This window comes from Panthera onca, chromosome B3 (assembly GCF_046562875.1).
Source record: "Panthera onca isolate mPanOnc1 chromosome B3, mPanOnc1 haplotype 2, whole genome shotgun sequence".
Taxonomy (NCBI): Eukaryota; Metazoa; Chordata; class Mammalia; order Carnivora; family Felidae; genus Panthera; species Panthera onca.
This window is the reverse complement of record NC_138344.1, coordinates 7,659,709-7,679,864: the sequence shown is the minus strand read 5'-3', so window position 1 is coordinate 7,679,864 and position 20,156 is coordinate 7,659,709. Positions and strand designations below refer to the sequence as shown.

Below are 20,156 nucleotides of genomic sequence, written 5' to 3'. Positions count from 1 at the left end.
AAGGGTGTGAGGACACTCTAAAATGCAGATGTGAGCTCTCGAGACCTTTGGTCTTCGTGTGGAGCAGAAAGGACCCTCTGGGGAGGATGGGCTGAGGGTTTCAAGGACGAAAGGAAGGTAGGAGGGTAGGAGGATCTGCTGTCACTCGCTCCAGTCGATTGCCATCACTACTCTAAATAATGAAAGAGCCAAGCCACAAGGCCTAGACTGTAGAGGGCATTCTTCCAAATCCTACTTTGAGAAGCATCTACTGTTGCCTTTAAAAGCCCAGTTCTGACATGGTTGCTGCCATGAGAGGCCACTGATGCAAGACCAGCCACAGACTGGGGAGGAAAGATATTTACTCATAATTTCCACATTGTCAGGCTGTTCAGAATTCTGGATCCTAAATGGTTTTTGTAAGTTGGGTTCATGAGGCATAGTGACAGCACTTTGCATGCTGTACAAATGATCTGGGCCTTGGATAATGAGAAATTCAGTTCAACTCAACAAACGTCTAGTAAGTAGATACTAAGCACATATCACTGTATAGACAACATTAGCCCTTGACTGGAAAGATTTAATGCATGTTTGCTTACTCATTAAAAAGAAATGTATATACTAAGGATTTTTGTTGACCTAATTATGACCTTGTAGTTTATATGGCCACGGAGCAAGGCCAGGTGAGAAGTATGATTTATCACAAGGGACAATTGAAGGACAATGTTTCTGTACTTTGGCTATGCCAGCTTCTTTCACAGGGATAGAACCTTCGAAAAGGCCATTTGGGCTTCTTCCCACACAGAGTCCCACGTATTATACATTTTTTTGTAAATTGGTATGGGCAGGTATTCTAGGGATAACATTTTTGATACATGGAGATTAGGGAGAGATTTCTATTGTCTTCTGAAACCCAAATGTGGTGCCGCAAGTTGATCCTTAGCAATAGGCTTTGAGGGGAGACGTGCTTAGAGAAAACAGACAAGTTTATCATGTGGTACAGATAAGCAGCTGGGCTAGAAAGGGCTGGCACATGACCTGGGGCTCTCAATTTTCCTGAATTTAATTCCCCTTTAATACCATGTGATACTGTGTGATGAGATCTAAGCTCTTCAACTGGTAGCTTTGAACCAGGGCAACTTTGCCTCCCCTGGGGGACACACCGGGTAATGTTTGGAGACATTTCTGGCTGACACACTCTGGGAGGGGGACAGAGAAGGAAGAGTGCTTCTAATAAAAATGTTGATAAACATCCTAAAATGCACAGAACAGCTCCCCACAATGGAGAATTCTCTGGTCCAAAATGTCAACAGTGATGAGGGGGGGAACCCTGCCTTAAATCTTTCCACAACTCTGTTGACCTCTCATGATTGAAATTACAAACTGAACCTCCCTGTCTCTCTCCTACAACCATCAGTGCTTTTGAAAGAAATAGAAGCAAGTCTTGAAATTTCACTAGAGGAAACACATTATATGAAGGAAAGGAGAGAGAAAGATGGAGAGAAAGGAAGGGTTAGTAGAAAGAAAAGAAGACGGAGACGGGGTTTTAAAGTAATTAGGTCAATGAATCCTAAAACCTTTGGGATAAAAGAATAGCCAAGGGAACATATCTTATCCCACCTTAAAACTGTTATTGAAATTATTGTAACTAGGAAGTTGAATAACAACATACATGGAATGATAGGACACCACCATGACATACAGCTCAGCCATGCCTCAAATCAAAAATGTGTGTATGTTCTTCTTGAAACACTCATCTCAATCCAATATTCAACCTAGGGTTTACCTTAAACATTTTTCAAGCTACTTTTACTCTCAGCAAATCAGGGTCTCAGCTGTCAAGATGGTACTGGATCCTACACTTGTTGCACACATTAGGACTTTGCCAAATTTCAACATACCTTTAAATCCAACACACTTCTCTACTAAATAATGAATCCAAATAAAACAAGGGCATTCATGTTTTATACTTTATTTGAGAAGAGACCCTACATAAACTATGTCAGGAGGATACAGGTCTACACACGATTTCATCAATCAATAAATGGAGTTGTTAACATAACATTGAAGATATGATACCATGAGGAAGACAGACGTGACCAAGAAGTATTTACAACTATCACATATGATATATTTATATTGGAGATGGATATATACATATATACATGTACATGTGCATATACATACATATGTCCATACATACACACACATATATACATATATATGTATAAAATGTTTTTAAGCAATAACCAAGAAAAGAGTTTGCCTTCTTGTAGCAATTAACTATTTGAAAGTGAAGAATGGGTGGTTTTCATTAATGTCATGGTGTTAAATCTCTGCCCCCACATTTAACTTCAACACTGATAGATTCCAATGAAGACACATGTTTGCCTCGGGATGGAAGCATGAGGGTGAAGAATGGGGTGATGGGTACGGGGCTGAGTGAAGGACATGCACAATGGGAGAAATGACCTTTGGTGATACCATTAAATCATCCTTTTGTATTAAACATAAATTATTAATACAATTTAAAAAAATAATTTTCTGTTTTCTTTTGAGGTTGGGGAGGAAGGTAGGGTGGGGTGGGGAACAGAGAAAGGGAGGGCACTTGCCTTTTCAACACATCCCTTTATATCAACTGAGAACACATCCCCCCTACCCTGGGGCCATCTTACCAAGTTAGAATCCATATTTTTTGCATAAAAGACACCTTTACCCAAGGATTTTATTTAGACCACAAGCCTCTTCTCTGAAGGCAAATACAGTCATTATTTTAACTAAATTGATTCTCCAGGACTTGCTAGGATGCAAATAAACTTAGCATAGCCAATGGATTTAGTTGTCATAAATGAAGAGAATGGAAAAAATAGTACCTCAAGGAACGGGTTACTACTAGTAAAACCCAGTTTTACTAAAACCTCAGTTGCCCATTTTAAGTTAACAACTTTGGGATCGAAATGATGGGAAACAAACATGATCAGCACTGTCCAGTGGCCTGGGGGGAAGAAACAAGCATCATGATGGAATACGTCTAAATCATTAAACAGAACTGAAGAACAATCCATTGAGATTAAAATAAATGACATAAAATCCAGTTGAGCACACCTCAGCTCTGCTGCTGTCAAGGTCTCCACTGTGAATGGCGGCTTGGCTGTACTACATCCGCTGCTGAACATTTCCCAAGCCATGCCACGTATCGTTTCCTAAACTCTGTAAGATTAGCTTGGCCTCGGAACAAGTGTGTGTATGTATCACATGTCCACATGCCATGTACACCATTGTTCATCAGTCGCCATGATCCAACTAATGCTTCAGATGGCCAATATGTTTATATAAACATTGGGAAACACATACAAACACATGGGATCAGACAAGATATAATCACTTTACATATATTTAGTACAGAAAGCTTAAGGATGGGGATGAAAATCAGTTATAGCAGCACCTAAACTTCATTTGCAAAATTCTTCTCTGAGAATATAACATCCTACGAGTGCACTGAAGTAGGTACCAGCTGATTTTCCAGATATTGAAAGTTTGCTGCACAACATCAGCCTAAAGATAAAGGGACATGTAATGTCCAGTAGGAAACAAATCAGTGTACATCATTTACACGGCAATAAATCCTTCATTTCCCTTGAAATAAGATATGTAAAGTAGCACTTAGTTTAATACAAGTTTTGTTCTGCTTTAGACCTAGCTGTAAAAAGCCATTCATGCAAAAAATTACCTCCAGTTTTAGCTGGATGTTTAAAGGACACTTCTCCTGAAAACAAGTCCCTTTCACATAGGGAAGGGGGAAATAATCCCACTCAAGACAGCCAGTGTTGACTGACAGTGGAAAATACAAGACTTTGGTGTTTGTAGGGCATTTGCCTTAAGAACCCAGAAGTAGCACTGAGCTCATCTCTAAGTAGGCAGAGGGCTAGAAGTGCCCTTGAATATTATAGGAATTTTCCAGAAAAAGTACTGAGAACCTCCATACAATTTTATTCTCTGGTCTGTTCCCTCCCAAGACTTTGATTGGCATCATCTCTACTTCTAGAGATGTCTGCTTCTGTATCTCTAGTCTCAGACCACTTTTCTCCCTGGCCAGTAGATCATTTGTTTCCCACCAGGCAATCTGCAACTTCTTCTTCTCTGTTTTAAGGGGAAAAAAACACTTCTCTTATTGAGCTCTCCTGTAGCTGTTGATCTTCCACTTACATTCTTTCTAAACTAAGATTGTTCCTTGATGTCAATATAAAACAAAGCCCCCCCATTCTAAAGGGACTCTAATAGAGAATGTTTGAACCTGCCTTCCCCTAGCTTTCACACAAATAATCTAGAGGAACTCATGTCTTTTTTGCACGGCAAGTGTGAGCACTGGAATAGGACACCCTCAGGAGGACAAGGAATGGAGGGGAAGTGTGGCTTCTCCTCAGACCTACCCCAAGGTTAAACATGACAGTTCCATTGAACTTGCTCCGCTGAGACCTGGCTCTGGCCTGCTGCTTCCACCTGATTTATCCTAAAAAGAATCTTTTATGGTCGTAGACCACCAAATGTTATGAATTATGATAAGCAACACTGAAGGTGGGAAAGTAGAAGAGAGGGAGTGTTCAGAGCTTTGGATGGTCCAGAGGCAGCTGAAGTGGAATTTATTCAACGTCTATGAAATAGAAGACAGTATTTAAGATGAAATGTGCAGTGACTGTCTTGCTTTCTCAGCCCGGGGGCCATCCTGACAAAAGTGAGGAGGATATAGCTGATTGTTAAAAGAAGACAATGGTACCTCTATGATGACATTTATACACTATTGTGCTAAATGACAACTGGCCAATCACAATGCCAAATGAAAACATTTGCTTCTGCTATGCTCATTTTCTCAGGGTAACCCTTCAGTCTGGCCTGATGAAGGCTTCAAGGAGCCATTTGCATTGTTTAAGGCAAAGTTAGCTGCTGAACAGGACTCAGATCTGAAGGGTGGCTGCTGGCATTCAAAGCAGTGCCTACCTAGAGTCTCCAAAAGGCTTACTAACAGCATTACTGGGCCCTTTTCTTCCCCCAAAGCTCATAGCTTCTGTTCAGCTCCTGTGAAATATCACCTACAAATGCACACAGAATAAAATGTAGACATGTACTTTATGGGAACCATGCAGATAAAAAAAAAAGGAAGCAATTGCCAATAATCAGTCTCCCATTTGGGAGTTTACAAATCAATGGTGCCTTGTGAAGACTTTCTGCAGGGGGTTCCTCTGCCTAAGTGTGCCATCCGTTGATGTCTAGGTGTCTTTCTTTCCACTCCTCTGAGCCAGGAGACCTTGCAGTATTAGTCCAGCCTTCAACATTTGTTGATGAATGTGACAAAAACAGCTAAGCCACTAGGCTTAGAGCTAAATAAAAGATGTGAACACATGAACTTAAGAATAAAGTCTTGCAGGCGGAGGCCCCCATGGATAGGAAGTAAAGGAAAAACCTACTCTGCCTTGCTTGGAAGGCCAATCAAGATAGGTTTTAATTCAATTGAGGGAGGTGTTTGCTGTCCCTGGTGCTGAAAACAGATAACCCAGGAATCACTGACCAGCCAGAAACTGTGTCTTCATCAGAGTGAAAACTCATTCAGCAGAGGCTGACTGTAGGTAGCAGGTCCCAAAACATGTTTCAAATGCCTCTTTTTATGCCATTTTAATGAAAGTGGCCCTGAAGTGACCCTGGTTTTCCTGCAGGACAGAATTAATGCATTGCCATACCACTGATGGGGTAGTTCATCCAATCTATCTCCCCATTCAGTCCCTACTTACATATTCCCTCATGTAATGCAAGGACCTCCAACTCTTAGAAAAGCATTAGGGGCTGCAGAAATTACCTACATACTTCTTTTTCCTGATACCAATTACAGACATGGGATTGATTTGACTTGCTATGATTAAAAGTTCCTGAAGGAGATATTTAGGTAAAATGTTACCACATACTGGAATATGGGCCCCTGAATTTCTCTCCACCCCAATCTTATTGTCACATTCTGAGAAACTGAGCAGAGCTTTTACTATGTCTAAGGTCTAAACCCAGAACTATTTCTTTACTGGCTCCACCCACCCCCTTTCAGCCAACACACACACACACACACTCTCTCTCTCTCTCTCTCTCTCTCTCTCTCTCTCTCTCTCTCTGAAAGTGAAACTTACTTAAGAAGGAACATAATTCTTCCCTTAACAGTACACAGTTTTTTGCCAGAGAAAGCAGGACTGTTGTTTTCTCTCACATTCAAAGTGAGAATGTTCTTGTCCTGACTTGCTTTCTTTTCATTTTATTTGGACAGTGCCCTTGAGCTTACCCACCATGGCCCACACACATAAACAAGAAGGGTCCTTGATGCTGTGGGGTAACAGAAAATTACCATGGGCCATTTTTGGTTGCTTCTGACTCTACTGGGCTTGGGGGAGTCTTTGCTTTTAGACATGAACTATAATTAATCTTTTCTAGCCTTGAAAAGGAAGTATCCCAATAGCCCCTCAAAAAGACTAAATTCTCAGGAAAGGGAAAAAAGCATTGAAATAAGTTCTTCTTGTTCCTGTTAACATATTAGATCAAATTTTCCACTTCCAGTGAGTTATTTCTCAAATGATACCTCTGAAATCCTTAAATAATCAGTCTTGTCACTAGGAAGTTACACAGTGAAACGGCTTGTTCAAAGCAGGCCTTCACAGTACTGTGAAGGAGGTCATCTCCTCGGGATTATCAGAATGAATTATGGAACACTGCCCTGAACTAGCTTGCCTTCTCCAATTTCACACCGTAATTTAAAATCCTAGTCATAACCCAATTTAGACTCTCCTTTCAAAGAAAGCTGAAATGCTTTCTGCTGCTGCACAGCTACAGGGGGCGCAAGGGGCGGGGGGGACAGGATTCCAGCATGGAGATGTTGCTTTTCTATGTAAGACAAACAAAAATTGAGCCCAAGGTAAAAAGAGAAAACAGAAGTCTGAACTTGAGCAAAATATTTGTGGATTTCTTAGGATTTCAGGTACTCGGCTTTATTCTGATTCCTCTCTGGAGTGATCAAAATCTTCTTTTTTTAATCATGCACAGCTCTTAGTCAGTTACATCACACCTGGTTGTGGCTCAGAAATCTAAAGGAAATCACACTCTAAAGATTAACCTTGCCAAGTAGTCACCATTGCAAGGTACCTAAAATAGTGGCTGATGCTACAAACACCTGGGATTTTTTTAGGGGCTGTAAATGACTTCACTGTTGTAACCTTGGCAATCTGGCCTCAGGATTTACTGTCAGGGGTTTCATTTTCAATCAGAGGCATTTCTCAGTGGGAATCCCACTCACACCTACTTGTTGGTGCTCAAGGCTATCAGAAGTGTGGTTTAGCATTTGGTCTTCACTCAAGCAGTTCATTCCATCTTAAAGTTATTTCCCCATGTACAAAATGCTGGCCCCAGAATGAATGCAAAGCTGCTTCAGGATCATTATCACTTCGGGTACTTCCTGCAAGATTAGTTTTACCACCCAATTTATAAAGGAAGCTTCATACAGTCTTCAGTTAAAAAACATTACATTTAAATCTACAGAATCTCATAAAATCAACAACGGATGATCTGGAGTTCAATGCAGCAGGAGACGGCATCTTGCTATAAAATGTTCAGGGTTCCAGGCCTGAAAACAAAACCTACCAGTAATCTCTTTTCAATGACAAAGCCAAATGGATAAACTATCCTCCTTCTGCTTATATTTTTGTAAAGGTATTCTCCATCTCTCAAAGCTCAGTGGCCAAAGAGGAAAATGCCAACGCCACAATCTAGAAACTGGACTGCAGGGGGAATTTAAGAAATTTGAAGGAGAAACTGCTTGTGTGCCTCGAAAGAAGGCACATGCCAGAGCTGCTCACAGCTCGGCATCAGCAAGCCTATTTGCAACACTCACTGCCAGAGAGGGGGCTTTACCTCTTCAAGGGGTCCTGTGGCACTCACAGAGCACTTTGACAGCTATGACTTCATTGGGTGCTCATTACAACCCTCCGTGACAGGAGGGGGGTTGTTAGCGGCTCTTTTCTGTAGCTTAAGAAACTGAGGCACAGAAGGGATAATGCTTTTCAGCAGGAAGTCGAGCTCAGAGGTCCTCTGTGTCCTCAGCCCATCACCTCCCTCCATCTCACTTGCCATTTTATCACAGACAATATTTAACATAGACCCCATGTCTTTCCTAAAGAAATAAAAATGAAAGAAAACCTCACTGAAAATATTAGAAGGGGCCCAGAAAAAAAAAAGCAACATTGAACTATCCCCAGAGTTATGAAAAAAAATGATATTTGATAAAAATAGGGGTTGGGTTAGACATGATGAATTTTAGTAGTAAATGTGGATAGCTGATCACAGTTCATTATTGTGTTTTTAGAGCCATGTCAAGGACAGAGTTGAAGCATCTATTGAAACATCGTGATTTGCGGAATAGAGGGTCTGGTGTCCTGGTGATTTCTCAGTGATTTCTTCCACCTCATTGTTCCTTAAAGAGGGAGCATGTTCTCAGGTTCATTGCTGTTCTTAAGGTATAAACCCTTCTTGTGCCATCACAGTAAAGATCTCATTTGATAGAAAAAGCCTCTTATCCCCCTCAAGATTTGGATGCTGCAAACATTTGTGTCAATATTATAACCATTCCACTAAATAAATGAACACTGTGCTGACATGTGGTCTGTGGTGCTCCTGTTCCGTAGGGGCATAGTACACTCACACTGGGAGGGGCCTGGAAAACAAAAGAGAAAGCCACGGTTTACCATTTATCTGTATATTTAACAGCCAGGGGGGGAAAAAAGCCAGAGAAATTTGAAGGAAAAGCTGTTGGTAGCAGGCTCTCCTTTCTCAATCGAGCCGGAAGGAAGGGATGACTTCAAAAAGACAGACTGAGGCATTATAATAGGCTTGTTGTCCCAGAGTCTCTGGTGCAAAAGCAACTGATGAGGTGCTAATGAGGAGCTAATCACTTGGTCCATGGAGCTGGAAAGAGACTGACGGATGGCTGCTAGAACATACAGTTTTCTTCTCCAGGAACCTAGCTAGGCTCAATCACAAGCGCGGCTGATGCTCAGGGTAGGGAAGAAGGAGATGGGCCCAGAGGGCTTTCCTTGGCTTTCAGAGATAAAAGCCAGACTTTAAGGGCTGGAGTCAGGGACAGCGGATGGACCATAGGAGTTCAGAGTTTGGAGAGCATTCAACAGCAGGTGTGAGATGTGAACTGACTGCAAGATGAACACCGGGCTGACTCTGTAGGATGGGAGGCTGTGCACACCTGTTCTGGGTGAGACTTGAGAAGGTGCGCTTTAATGACAGCTGGTTGGAGCCGTCGCTGGGTGAAGTAGATCGGCTTAGCCCTCACTGGAATCAGAGAGAGGGCTAGTCTGCAACTAGCTGCCAGCTGCCCATTTATACTAAGGACACTTCCACCTCGGGCCAGATAACTGAGGTGACTTGTGCACAGCCACCCACCAAGTAACACCCAGTGCAGTTGCTCACTTCCAACCCAGTGTTCCTTCCATGTCCCATGGAACATCTAACTTTCCCAGGGAAAATCGGACCCTTTCTCATCAAGTTCTGATTCAATCTGAATGTTTTGAGTTTCCTATCTAAAGGCTTCAACTCGAAGATAGCTTCAGGAATCTGCTTGAACTAGTTCACATGTATATCTGTACTTAGCACATATTATTCAAGCCAAAATTCAGTGCTTCTCCCCGCCCTAACATCCTCCAAATTAATTACATAAAATCTATATCAAGGTTTAGTTTGGTTTTGTATTTCTCTGAGAAAACTAGTCCAACCTTTAAATACGAAGGTTCTGAAAACTTGGGATCCAGTCTCCTTTGAAAACACCTTAACTTCATAAAATGATCCATAGTGGAGAAAGTCACAGGCTGTGTGACGATATTAAAAGAAAAGATGAGCTGTAGAGAAGTTTGAGAAGCCACATGTCTGGAGCACACTTACTTGCATGCACATAGACACAGATATCAGTGGGAGGAACATGCAGGGCACATTGGCTTGTTGGGTCATATTGGACCAAGACGAGTGAAGATGCATTCGTGGGGGGCGGGGGGGATGGCGTGCACATGTGTGCATTTAAACAAGTATTATAAATAATGAGGGATGAATGTAGTTTGCACTACGTGAGCTTGAGCATCTAGAACAAAATGCAACACTGATAATTGGTTTCAAATAATGTCCTCAGGTTTGCCTCTGTATGACTGTGACATTAGTTGGCCCAGAAATCTATTTTCCCCAGTCAATAAACACAGTGTCCTTGGCCGGAAGCTTTCATTTCTCCTAAAGAAATATCTGAGAACATACAAGGAGACTGTTACTCCTATTCAAAGCAAGAGGCAAGGTAGGAAAAACAATTTCAGAGAGAATCAGAATCAGTAAAACCCCCGGAGAAATATGCTGTCTGGGCTTCACAGTATTCTAAACTCCGCAGGTCAGTTTCCCAAGACACCCGTCATGGTGTGGAACAGCCCGAAGGAGGGAATCTGAAGGTGGAGGAGTTGGAATCTAAACTAAAGGCCTTTTCTTCAGACTTCTGATGTAATTAACAGCCTTGGTTTGTAAAGAAGCCGTGAGTTCAGATTTGAGGTTTCCGCTGGCCGCTGTGCCTTCACGTGGCACGGCACAGTTGGGTCAGAAAGGGTCCAGGCCACGCTGGAGCCCACCACCCCATAAGGAAAGAGCTGACACACCGGGCCTTCCGAGAGGTACACACTCTGTCCCAACCAGGAGAGGAAGGAGCTGGGGCTGCCTCTCTCCCATAAGGATTCTGGGAAACCCCTGCACAGACCCAGGGCAAGCCCTTTGTCCATCAGAACCCACCACCCCATCTGGCCACCTGGCTGTAGCCCTGACCTGCTACATCCACACCAAGAATTGCTGGGGGACCCCGGGGAGCGGGGTAGGGGGGGAGAGCAGGGTTCACTGAGGCAGTGCACACTGATTCTTCATAAACCATTTCACTTTGTGCAGCGTCGAGATATGCTGCAAAGCCGTTTTGTCATCAGCAGAGTGGCTTCCACGCCTTGATGTGCAGTCCCCTCGGGAAAAACCAAGACAGTGACCCCCACTGTCACTCCCACGGAGCGGAAAACTTGGCTCAGCACTGTGGTCAGAGAGAGGTCAAGAAGCTCCCTCTGCTGGGCTCAGACCCCAGTCATGGCTTCTCTGCTCCTGGGGGCCAAAAGTTCAGGGATGGACTGAGCAGTGGGTGGGGAAGGGATGGGCCACCGAGGGTTCCAGATGGGATTTGCAGAGATACACCACTTGCATCCCAATGAGCTTTGCAGTAAACTTCACTGCACAGAGGTTAATCTAGATGTCAACGTTGTCTGACAGCATCGAAATTACTCTGGGGCAGGGCTCCTTCACAAGTTTTAATATAACAGTCAATTCCATCCTGCCTGCAGGAAATGAAGGTTTTCTGCTTTGTGTGCCGAATCATTCAGCGCCAATTTTCTCACTGTTTGAAGTCCTAACTGTTTGTGGTCCTGGAATTCACCTCACATTAAGACTTTCATGGAGTAGATGTTGGATTGTCAGTCTCATGGAGGCAAGAGGATACAGCCAAAAGAAAAAAAAAAAGGAAAAAGTAAGAAGCACAAAAATGAAAGAAAATCTTCTTTACTGAGATTTACTTCTCTTCTGCAGAAAGCAGAAATCAAATCACCTGGACCAGGTTTATTCATTTACCCCAGAGGTGGGCTCAGAAGCATCGGCTGAACGTCACATAGCTGTTAAATGGAGACGGGTCACGGAGAGTTCTCCAAGAAAGAAACAAAACATTTAAGGAAGCTATTCATTTGAGTATGTCCTCCCAGTTAACATATCACAAAATTCTTCTTTTTTAATGACTTCCATACACTCTTCTTAAATGAAGGAATAACTATCAGACCTAGACTTGAGTACTGACATTTCTCATTGGGCTTCGGAGAAACTGCATCCAAAACAATGTTTGAGAATATAGTGGATATCAGGGTTCTCAGTCTTCCTTTGGACTTTGATGAAGGACGTCTACACTGGTCATTGTCTAAAGTGAGAACAAACCAATTCTTCTCATAATATGTCAAACTGGAAAGCAAGACACCTGAGCTCCAAGGTACTTCCCAGATGCCCTGAGCCTCAGATGCTCAGGACTTTCCTCATCTGTGTTCTCTTGATACATCTAGAAACGTCTAGCTTTGTTGGCTAGAAGTGTCTCTTGCAAACTACAAGTTTGGGCCATAGCACTGCACACAAAGCAATGTTTACTTTGGTGATTAGAGGAAAAATTAACAGAGCTTACTGTCCTGCCTCAGTATGAGGGGAAATAACTCAGCACACTGGTTTAAGACACCATCCCTACTGCAAGACAAGGCCTAGTTTTAAATTTGGAACTTAGCGAAAGAGGAAGGGGAATCTGAATTTTATTACTTTGATCAAGAATTCCAAGTATTTTGAGGGGGACCTCAATCTCCACAGATCTCCTTGTGAAATAGGAAAGCATCTATATTGGCACACTGACACTTGGGCCAGTTGCAACGCATAGAATTTTTTTAGGAAGTCAAGGAAAACTATGCTTGGGGAGATTGCACCAGGGAAACAGAGACTCTATCAGAAGCCATGATTCAGTTCCTTAGGGTGAAACAGTTTATGCTTACAGCAAAAGTCCTAATGCCCAAAGTAGTGACACAAATGTTCACCACATCCACCAGTCACTTTTCCAAAAGAGTGAGCATGATCGGCATCTCACATTCTCTCTGTCCCAACCCTTCTAGGGAGTGGTTGCATCTACAGTCCTGGTAAATTCAATGCTGACTCCCAAATGGAAAGTAGTAGAAAGCACTCCTGCAAGGTAATCTATCAGACTGCCAGAAGGAGGGATTTTCAGATGCCCAGAATGCCGTCACCAGCATTAATCCAGGGAGCACCAAATGATCAAATTTTACAAAATGACAGATTTCCCAATAGCATCTTTCTGTCTCTTGTAGGCCAGTCCATCTCTGGATAGCTCATCTCCAAGGAATGTGAGACTGAAAGAAACCAAGCATCAAGGAATCTGTTTGCTGAGTCCAAGCAGAACTTCACTGAAGTCAGTCTAATTGAATATAGAGACATAAACATACAATGTACATGGGCCTATACTTCCCCTCAGATGATGCTACCAATGATGTTAAGCAATCCCAAAGCATTTTCTGGAGTCTATATTGAGATCTTAACAATGATACAAAGACTTGGAATTTCCCTTTAAAACCTATTATGTGCTAGCCTGAACATTTTATTTGGTATCAAAGAAAAGTTTGGCACACCAAGGACCAACCCCAAAGTGGCTACAGCACCAAGCCCTGAGTTAAGGGTGCCATTTCTTGCTCTAAGGCAAATGCCATTGGGTACTCTAGCAGGCTGGCTCCACCAGAGCTGACAATAGCCATCCCGGGGGCATCTGAGAGTGGTCCTCTAGCCTGTCAGGACATGGCTCATTCAATCAACACCTAGAGGCGTTTCTTGGCTTCAGACTCTCAGCAAAGCACAGCGAAGCTCTCAAAGCCCAAGACTGCCTGTTGCAGTAACCACACCTCGAACAAGACAATCCGGCTGCTGTTTAGTTTGGGAAAAGAGGAGCAAGGACAACCATTCATCATTCCTGAAAGGAAAAGGACTTGGGTGAAGAGTCTGCATCCTAAAATACTGCCCTCTTTCCAACATCCTACCTCCTGGAAATAGCATTTGAAGGGAAACATCTGTTGGTTTCTGAGTTCAAATTGCCAGTGGCCTGCATGAGAGGTACGCAGGCGTGTCTCCCTATCTTGGAATGGTTTCTGCCGGCTCAAGGTGCGTCAGTGTGGAATGGAGTAGCCAGCTAGCTGAGGAAGGAAAGCCTGCGGAAATCAGCCATGGGGCCAGGCGGCAGCCGGTGAGCCCGTGTGCCTGTCCCCCCACCCCCCAATATCCCTCCACCCTACCAATCACTACAGTCTTCCCTATGTGCCTTCCAGAAACAATTTCTTGCCTTGGGTAACTTTTCCTCCTCCCCTTCCATACCTGCCTTTCATCTTGTCTCTTATTTCTGATAAGCAAGTAAAAAAGCAGAGAAAACAAAATAGGTGGGAGCAGAACAGAATTTTTTTTTTTAATTGAGAAGAATCCCAAGGATATCTATCCTGGTCTCTCAAATGTCTCAGATGAGAAATCTGATACTCTGAGAGATTATGACCTGGCCGTGGTCACCTGGGTAACCAAGAGCAGAGCTGGGAATTCGACGGTCTTTCCACATCCCTGCATGCTCCCACCCAAGCTCCCATGCATCCTATAGTGTCCCAGCACAACGGAATCCTTCCGCTTTTGAGGGGGTGTCTCACGCACCCCCAGAAATTGGCTGTCAGCTCTCCTATGGGTGTTGGTTTCTGTAGTATTTAGCACCAAAAATATTTGCACTAGTATATTCCACAAGATAAGCATCACTAGAGAAGAAGGGAAGGTTCAACCTGAACCCAGAAGGACCAAGGCTCCTTGGCCTCCAGAGGGAAGCCTCTCTCCAGGGAGGATCTGGGCATGATCTGCTGAGTGGAGGAACACAAGTCTCTCGTCTGTTAGCAAGAGAACGCTCAGTGAGTCTCGAGATCCACTGAGGTCAGGGATATAATAAGAGGGCGGCATCTGGTTCACGTACAAAGTCAAGAACAGGGAGGACCCTTGGCCATGCCTCCTTACTCCAAGGTGGGCACCCAACAGCAGGTCCCTGTCACTCAGTCCAGGAGGGGACCAGATGAGGAAGACATGGCAGGGAGGTCAGCCTCAGGGACCTGGAGCTTCCCCCAAGGCTCACGATGGTGTCTGCATCCAACCACATCTTCACGGTCCCTCTAGCATGCTTTTTTAAAATGTGGATTTTGGTGTGGAGGGGTGACAGTGGGACGGACTGGGGTGGCTACCCTGGCTGATGGGATGTCACTGTAAGACTCATTTAGTCACACTGAGCTCTTTGAAAATAAATAGATGGATAGGTCTTCGCCAGAGCTTTCTAGGTGTGCAAAGAGGCTGGGGATGGGGAAAAAGACCAAACACGCCCTCTGGATCTAAAGTCATCTCGGACATCTGCCATTGTGACGGAGGCACCGAGAAGGAGAGGAGTGTCTACAGGACCCATGTGGGCCCAGGCCCTCGAGCCCCCGGTGGCAGCTGCCCCTGCCCACACAAGGCCCGAGGAGGGCCACCCTGGAGGGCCACCCTAGCATTCCGGGGAGCTACCGAGAACAATGGCACAGTGACTCAGCACTGTGAGAATCTAAACACTTCAGACCCTGAAGGGCCGGAGACGAACAGGCACCTCTTGTTTCGCAGACAGGAGACTGAGACCCAGTAGAGCAAGTCTCAGCCGAGCTTCCCACCACAGGAGGGATAATGTCTGTCCCCTGCTTGCTCCCAGGGCCCTGGGTGCCCCTTCAGTGACCACAGTCCTAGTCTTTGCCTCCCTCACCCTCCAAAAAGCTTTTTTTTCCCTTGCCTTTATATAAGTCAACATGTAGACTGTACAAAGAGAGCACGACAAGGGGGTAAGAAAGCCGGGCCTCCCTCTCTGCTGCCCCTTGCTCTGCCCTCACGAGAGGCAGCGGCTTCCAGGGGACATGATGCAGACACATCCCCATGGCCAGCACGAGGGCCTGTACAATCAGACAACTTCCGTCTCTTCCAGGGCTCCTGGCTCCCGAAGGAACTGTCTTCTTCCATTAGGCCGTGATGACTCTGCACCCTGAGGTGAAACCCTAGAAGGTTCCTCATTCCCAGGTGCCCAGCAGCTTCCAACTCCTTCCCACACCCCCTCTTCCCGGCCTATCAGTGACCATGAGGTTCTAGAAACACAGCCTGTGAGATGGAAGGCCACACAAGGTCTGCTTTGGCAGCAACGGGAGCCTTGGGGCCTCACATCTAACCAGAAGGCCCTTCCCCTTCAAGGCCCCCCCTCCATGCTCACCTCTCTCTTAGTTACCCTGCTCAACACCAGACGGCACAGTTCAGCCAGCATTAGAGGCCCCAGAATAGAGCCACGGCCTCTGGGCGGAAAGACAGGAGGATACCTGCCACAGGAGAGCAAAGGGTTCCTCTGACGTGGTCGGTCCACCCAGCTCTCCTCCAAAGTCCTTTGGGTTGGGAACCCAGCACAGTGAAAACCCTAAACCAAACTCCGGCTCCCCTCCCAGCCCAGCTGAGCAGCCCCACTGATCCCCGACTCCCAACCGAGGCCTACAGTCTGAGCACAGCTCTTTTCTATTGGAATAAAAACATTTGTGGGTCTAAAAAAAGAAGCAAAACCACACATACAGGATTTGTCCCAAACCCCACAGGGATGCCCGCACTGCAGCTGACCAGGCCGCCCGGGGCCGCCGACAGCCCCTCCGGCTGGCAGGGCAGGGTGCGGGCCCGAGCCCCCCACTCCCCGAGGCTCCCACTGGGCAAAGGCCAGTCCACTAGGTAGCTCTGTGCTTGGGGTGAGGTGGAGGGGCCGGCGAGCTGGGAGGGGCCAGGCGGTTGCCCTCCGGAAGCATTTCCTTGTCGTGCCTCGGGGAGGCCCGGAGATCTGCCCCCGTGACAGCCCTTGACAGCAGCGGCCAGGACCCCAGCCACACGCCTCATTCTCTCTCCCTGGTCAGGGCTCAGTCCTCATTAAGATGCCGCGCCTGTGGCCGTGGCCCGCGGCGGACACCTCCCAGAGAAGCCTCGGCCCCTCCCCCCGCCCCCAGCCCACAAAAGCGATTTTTCAGCCCCTGCATTTTCACAGCAGCTCAAAGGCAGATGCATCAATCCTTCCAGGGCCTGGAAACGTGAGGAGAATGCCAAGGGGCCGGTGCAGGTGCCAGATAGATTCTCCCCTGCTGGCTGCTGCCCACGGTACCGCCTCGCTCCCCGATACAAGCGCTGCCCCACGCTCTCGCTACACCTGGCTCCCTTCCCTGGCAGTGAGGTTCACCTGGGACTTGCGAGAGGCCCGGGAAGTGGGGGGCTGGGGACCTGGGCAGGCAGGATGAGAAACAGAGGACACAGAGGGGCACACTTTATAACGACCTACAAGGAACGAAGTCTCCTGCTACCGGAACCCTGCTGCGTCCACATTTGCGGGCAACACGGGGGACGTTCCCTTCGCCCCCAAACTCCCCCAAAGGCCCGAATGTGGGAGGTGGGGCTGAGGAGTCTTTCCAGAGAGGGAAAGACAAGAGGCAGTGCCTTGCCGGGGAGGGTTCGAATTTCAGCTTCTTCTTCTGTGGCTAAGTCCAGAACGTCCAGTTCTTGAGGTTCAGAGAATAAATGGCACGTCCCTTTCAAATTTAGGAAGGAACGTGAGCATGGTTTACACCCAAGATGGATGAAGTCCATTGTCATGATGGTTTTGTGTCTTGTCGGTTGTTACGTGTTGACTGGTACACGCCCTCACTGACTTCCAAAAGCGTCAGGACTCTACTTTCCAGAATGGACAAATGGGAGAACTGTCTTGAAGCAGAGGAAAGGGGAAGGCGTGGAGGCGACAGTCAGGGGAGACATGAGGCTTTCCAGAGGCCCCCCGTCCGGTGTTCTTTCCCGCTGCATCCTGAGTGCAGTTGATGGGGTCTGTCCATGCACCTGTGCAGAGCTTGGGGAGGGGGGGCCGGGGAGGGGAAACGCACCTGTGCAGGTAATCGCCTGAACAATTCGCACTCCACCCCAGCTCCTCCTGTCCCAGCACGAAGACCGTCTCTGTGTCGTCAAGGTCTTCGGCTCCGAAAAGCCGGAGCCGAAGAAGCAGGGACCCCGGCTTCCGTCAAAGGGGGTTTCCATTTGTGTTTATAATATTTAAGATTTTCTGAGTTGTTGTTACAGTCTTATGGTTTCTGTGTCAGCAGCTTCTCTCTGTATTAGAGAAGGTATCTCTCTGTCTGTGGATATAGATAGATAGATAGTTAGATATATAAATATATATATGTATATATATATATATATTCGCCAAACTGCCTTACAGGGTTTTTTCTTTCCTTTTTTTTTTTTTTTTTTTCAGTGTTGTATGTGTAGCAGGCACTTGAGTTTATATGAAGATGTTCGCTTCAGTCAGGATGGAAGAAAGGAGTGTGAGGTGACAAGGGAGGATGTGAGGCCGGGAGACAGGAGGCAACAGAGTACGCATCCGTGACCGCCAGCCACCGCTAGCCGAGGATGTCCAGGTAGATGGGGGCGGCTTTCCCCAAAGCGTGAAGGACTTTGTAGATCTCCTTGATGTTCAGCCGCTGCTGGGGTTCCCTCTGCCAGCACCCCAGCATGACGTCGTACACCTCTTTGGGGCACACTCGGGGCCGCTCCAGCACACGACCCTGGGTGATACACTCGATGACCTGAAAAAGTGGAAAGCGGCAGGACGTTACATCCAAAGCCCCGCCGGGGCCCCGCGGCTCACACCCAGCAAAAGCAGCAGGCGACGACTTCACGGAGGGGCTCCAGCGCAGAGCCGGGGTGCCCCCCTGCACGGGCGGCAGGCTGGCTGGAGACAGCCCCGAGTCTCTCCCCTGTCCTGTGCAGGTGGCTGGCCGCGCCCACCATTGCCCTTTGTGCCCCGCCCCTTGGGTCAGGTCTTCATGGACTCCCCCACATACACTCTCCCCTGTACTTGACTCTTCCTCTCTGGCCCTCAATTTCATCTGAATGCCGCCCTGCATTCATTGCCACTTAGCAGCAGCGTCTGGCATCTGACCTGTCCCTCCCCTCTTATGAGCCTGAATGACTTTGAAACCCCCTTGAAGGAGCTCTACACCATCTGGCCCCTCCATGCCTCCCTCCCCTTAGCTCCCACTTCCTGGCCAGCTCCCCTCCTGCTCCCAGCCTCTGTGTAGAGCACCTTGCTTATCTCTAAGCCACCTTGCGGGTCCCTTTCTCAGCAAGCCCCCACCCCCTGCTCTTTGCACTAACCCGCATTATTTGGTTTCTATGAACATCCTTCACACCAAGACTGCTGCACGATTCACCACTGCCCAGCTGGGTGGCCGGCCCAAGTCAGTTAACCTCACAGGGTCCCAGCACCCTCATCTAGAAGATGGGGATCAAATGTCTGCCTTGACTACCTCCTAAGTGTCGTAAAATGCAAACGAAGCCAAGAGCACGAAGCATGGCAAAACGTACTGAAGGGGAGGCCTAAGGAGGAGTCGGAAGAAAACAAATAACGTGTGGTGGGACCCACCCCAGCTGGCCACGTGGGGACCATGCCTGTAATTTGAGCTTCATTTCCAATTTCTCAAAGGCACTTCTTCTTCTTCTTCTTCTTTTTTAATGTTTATTTACTTATTTTGAGAGGGAGAGAAAGAGAGCATGAACAGGCAGGGGCAGAGAGAGAGAGGGAGAGAGAGAGAATCTCAGACAGGCTCCGCACTGTCAGCACAGAGCCTGACGTGGGGTTTGAACACACGAACGGCGAGATCATGATGTGAGCTGAAATTGAGAGTCGGATGCTCAACCGACTGAGCCACCCCGGCGCCCCATCAAAGGCACTTCTTTGCTGACCTCGAATACGTGACGTTTCAAGGTTTCATCTTCCACGACTTGGGTTGGTTTTAACTTCTCCCTAACTCTGGGCAACTTGCCCCCAACTCCAGTTTCCTTGTTCGGAGATGGGTTGTAATGATACAATACACAGAATCTTCTCTAGCTGAGTGCCTCTAGTGTCTTTGCCCCCGTGACTCTGTGTTCAGTTGGGCAAGACGAGTGCCTTTGTTCTCTTTTGTCTCCCCCTGCTGACCCCAACAGTGCCATGTTGTCTCATGTCACTCTGACCCCAGGACAGCCTGTCAAACCTTCACTGTGTCAGCACCTTCCTGGTCCTGTTCACCCCGGGGGTTGGAGCCAGCCCACGAGACTCATTTCTGTGCCAGCCCGATAGGTCTCCAGCTGCTCATATTCTCCGTTCTTATTAGAGCCTTGTCTCCACACTCCATTACCTTCACCTCCACGGAAAGGGACCCAGGTCAGACTGCAGCAGCTGTTAACGCTGCGACCAAAAGTGCTCTGTCGCGTCTTCTGCAGGGTGGGGCTGGCTGGGGTGTCAGCTTCCATAAAGGAACCTGTGATCAGTAGCTGCCAGCACTTGGCGGCTCTGGAGGGTGGAGTGGGACAGGTGGCTGGAGGGCAGAAAGCCCACCTTCAAGGCCACTGTCTCACCGAACTGT

General features: G+C 46.8%; 1 protein-coding gene across 4 annotated transcripts in view; it reads right to left on the bottom strand.

Annotated features, from left to right (window-relative positions):
- Positions 1–1,935: 1,935 nt before the first annotated feature.
- NTRK3 (neurotrophic receptor tyrosine kinase 3) overlaps positions 1,936–20,156 on the bottom strand; it is a 395,937-nt gene continuing 377,716 nt past the window's right edge. For all 4 annotated transcript variants that reach the window (XM_060617703.3, XM_060617697.3, XM_060617698.3 and 1 more), the window contains one exon: positions 1,936–18,335. In XM_060617703.3, coding sequence (XP_060473686.1) covers positions 18,150–18,335 — 186 coding nt within the window. In that variant the 3' untranslated portion in view covers positions 1,936–18,149. The remainder of the gene's footprint in view (positions 18,336–20,156) is intronic.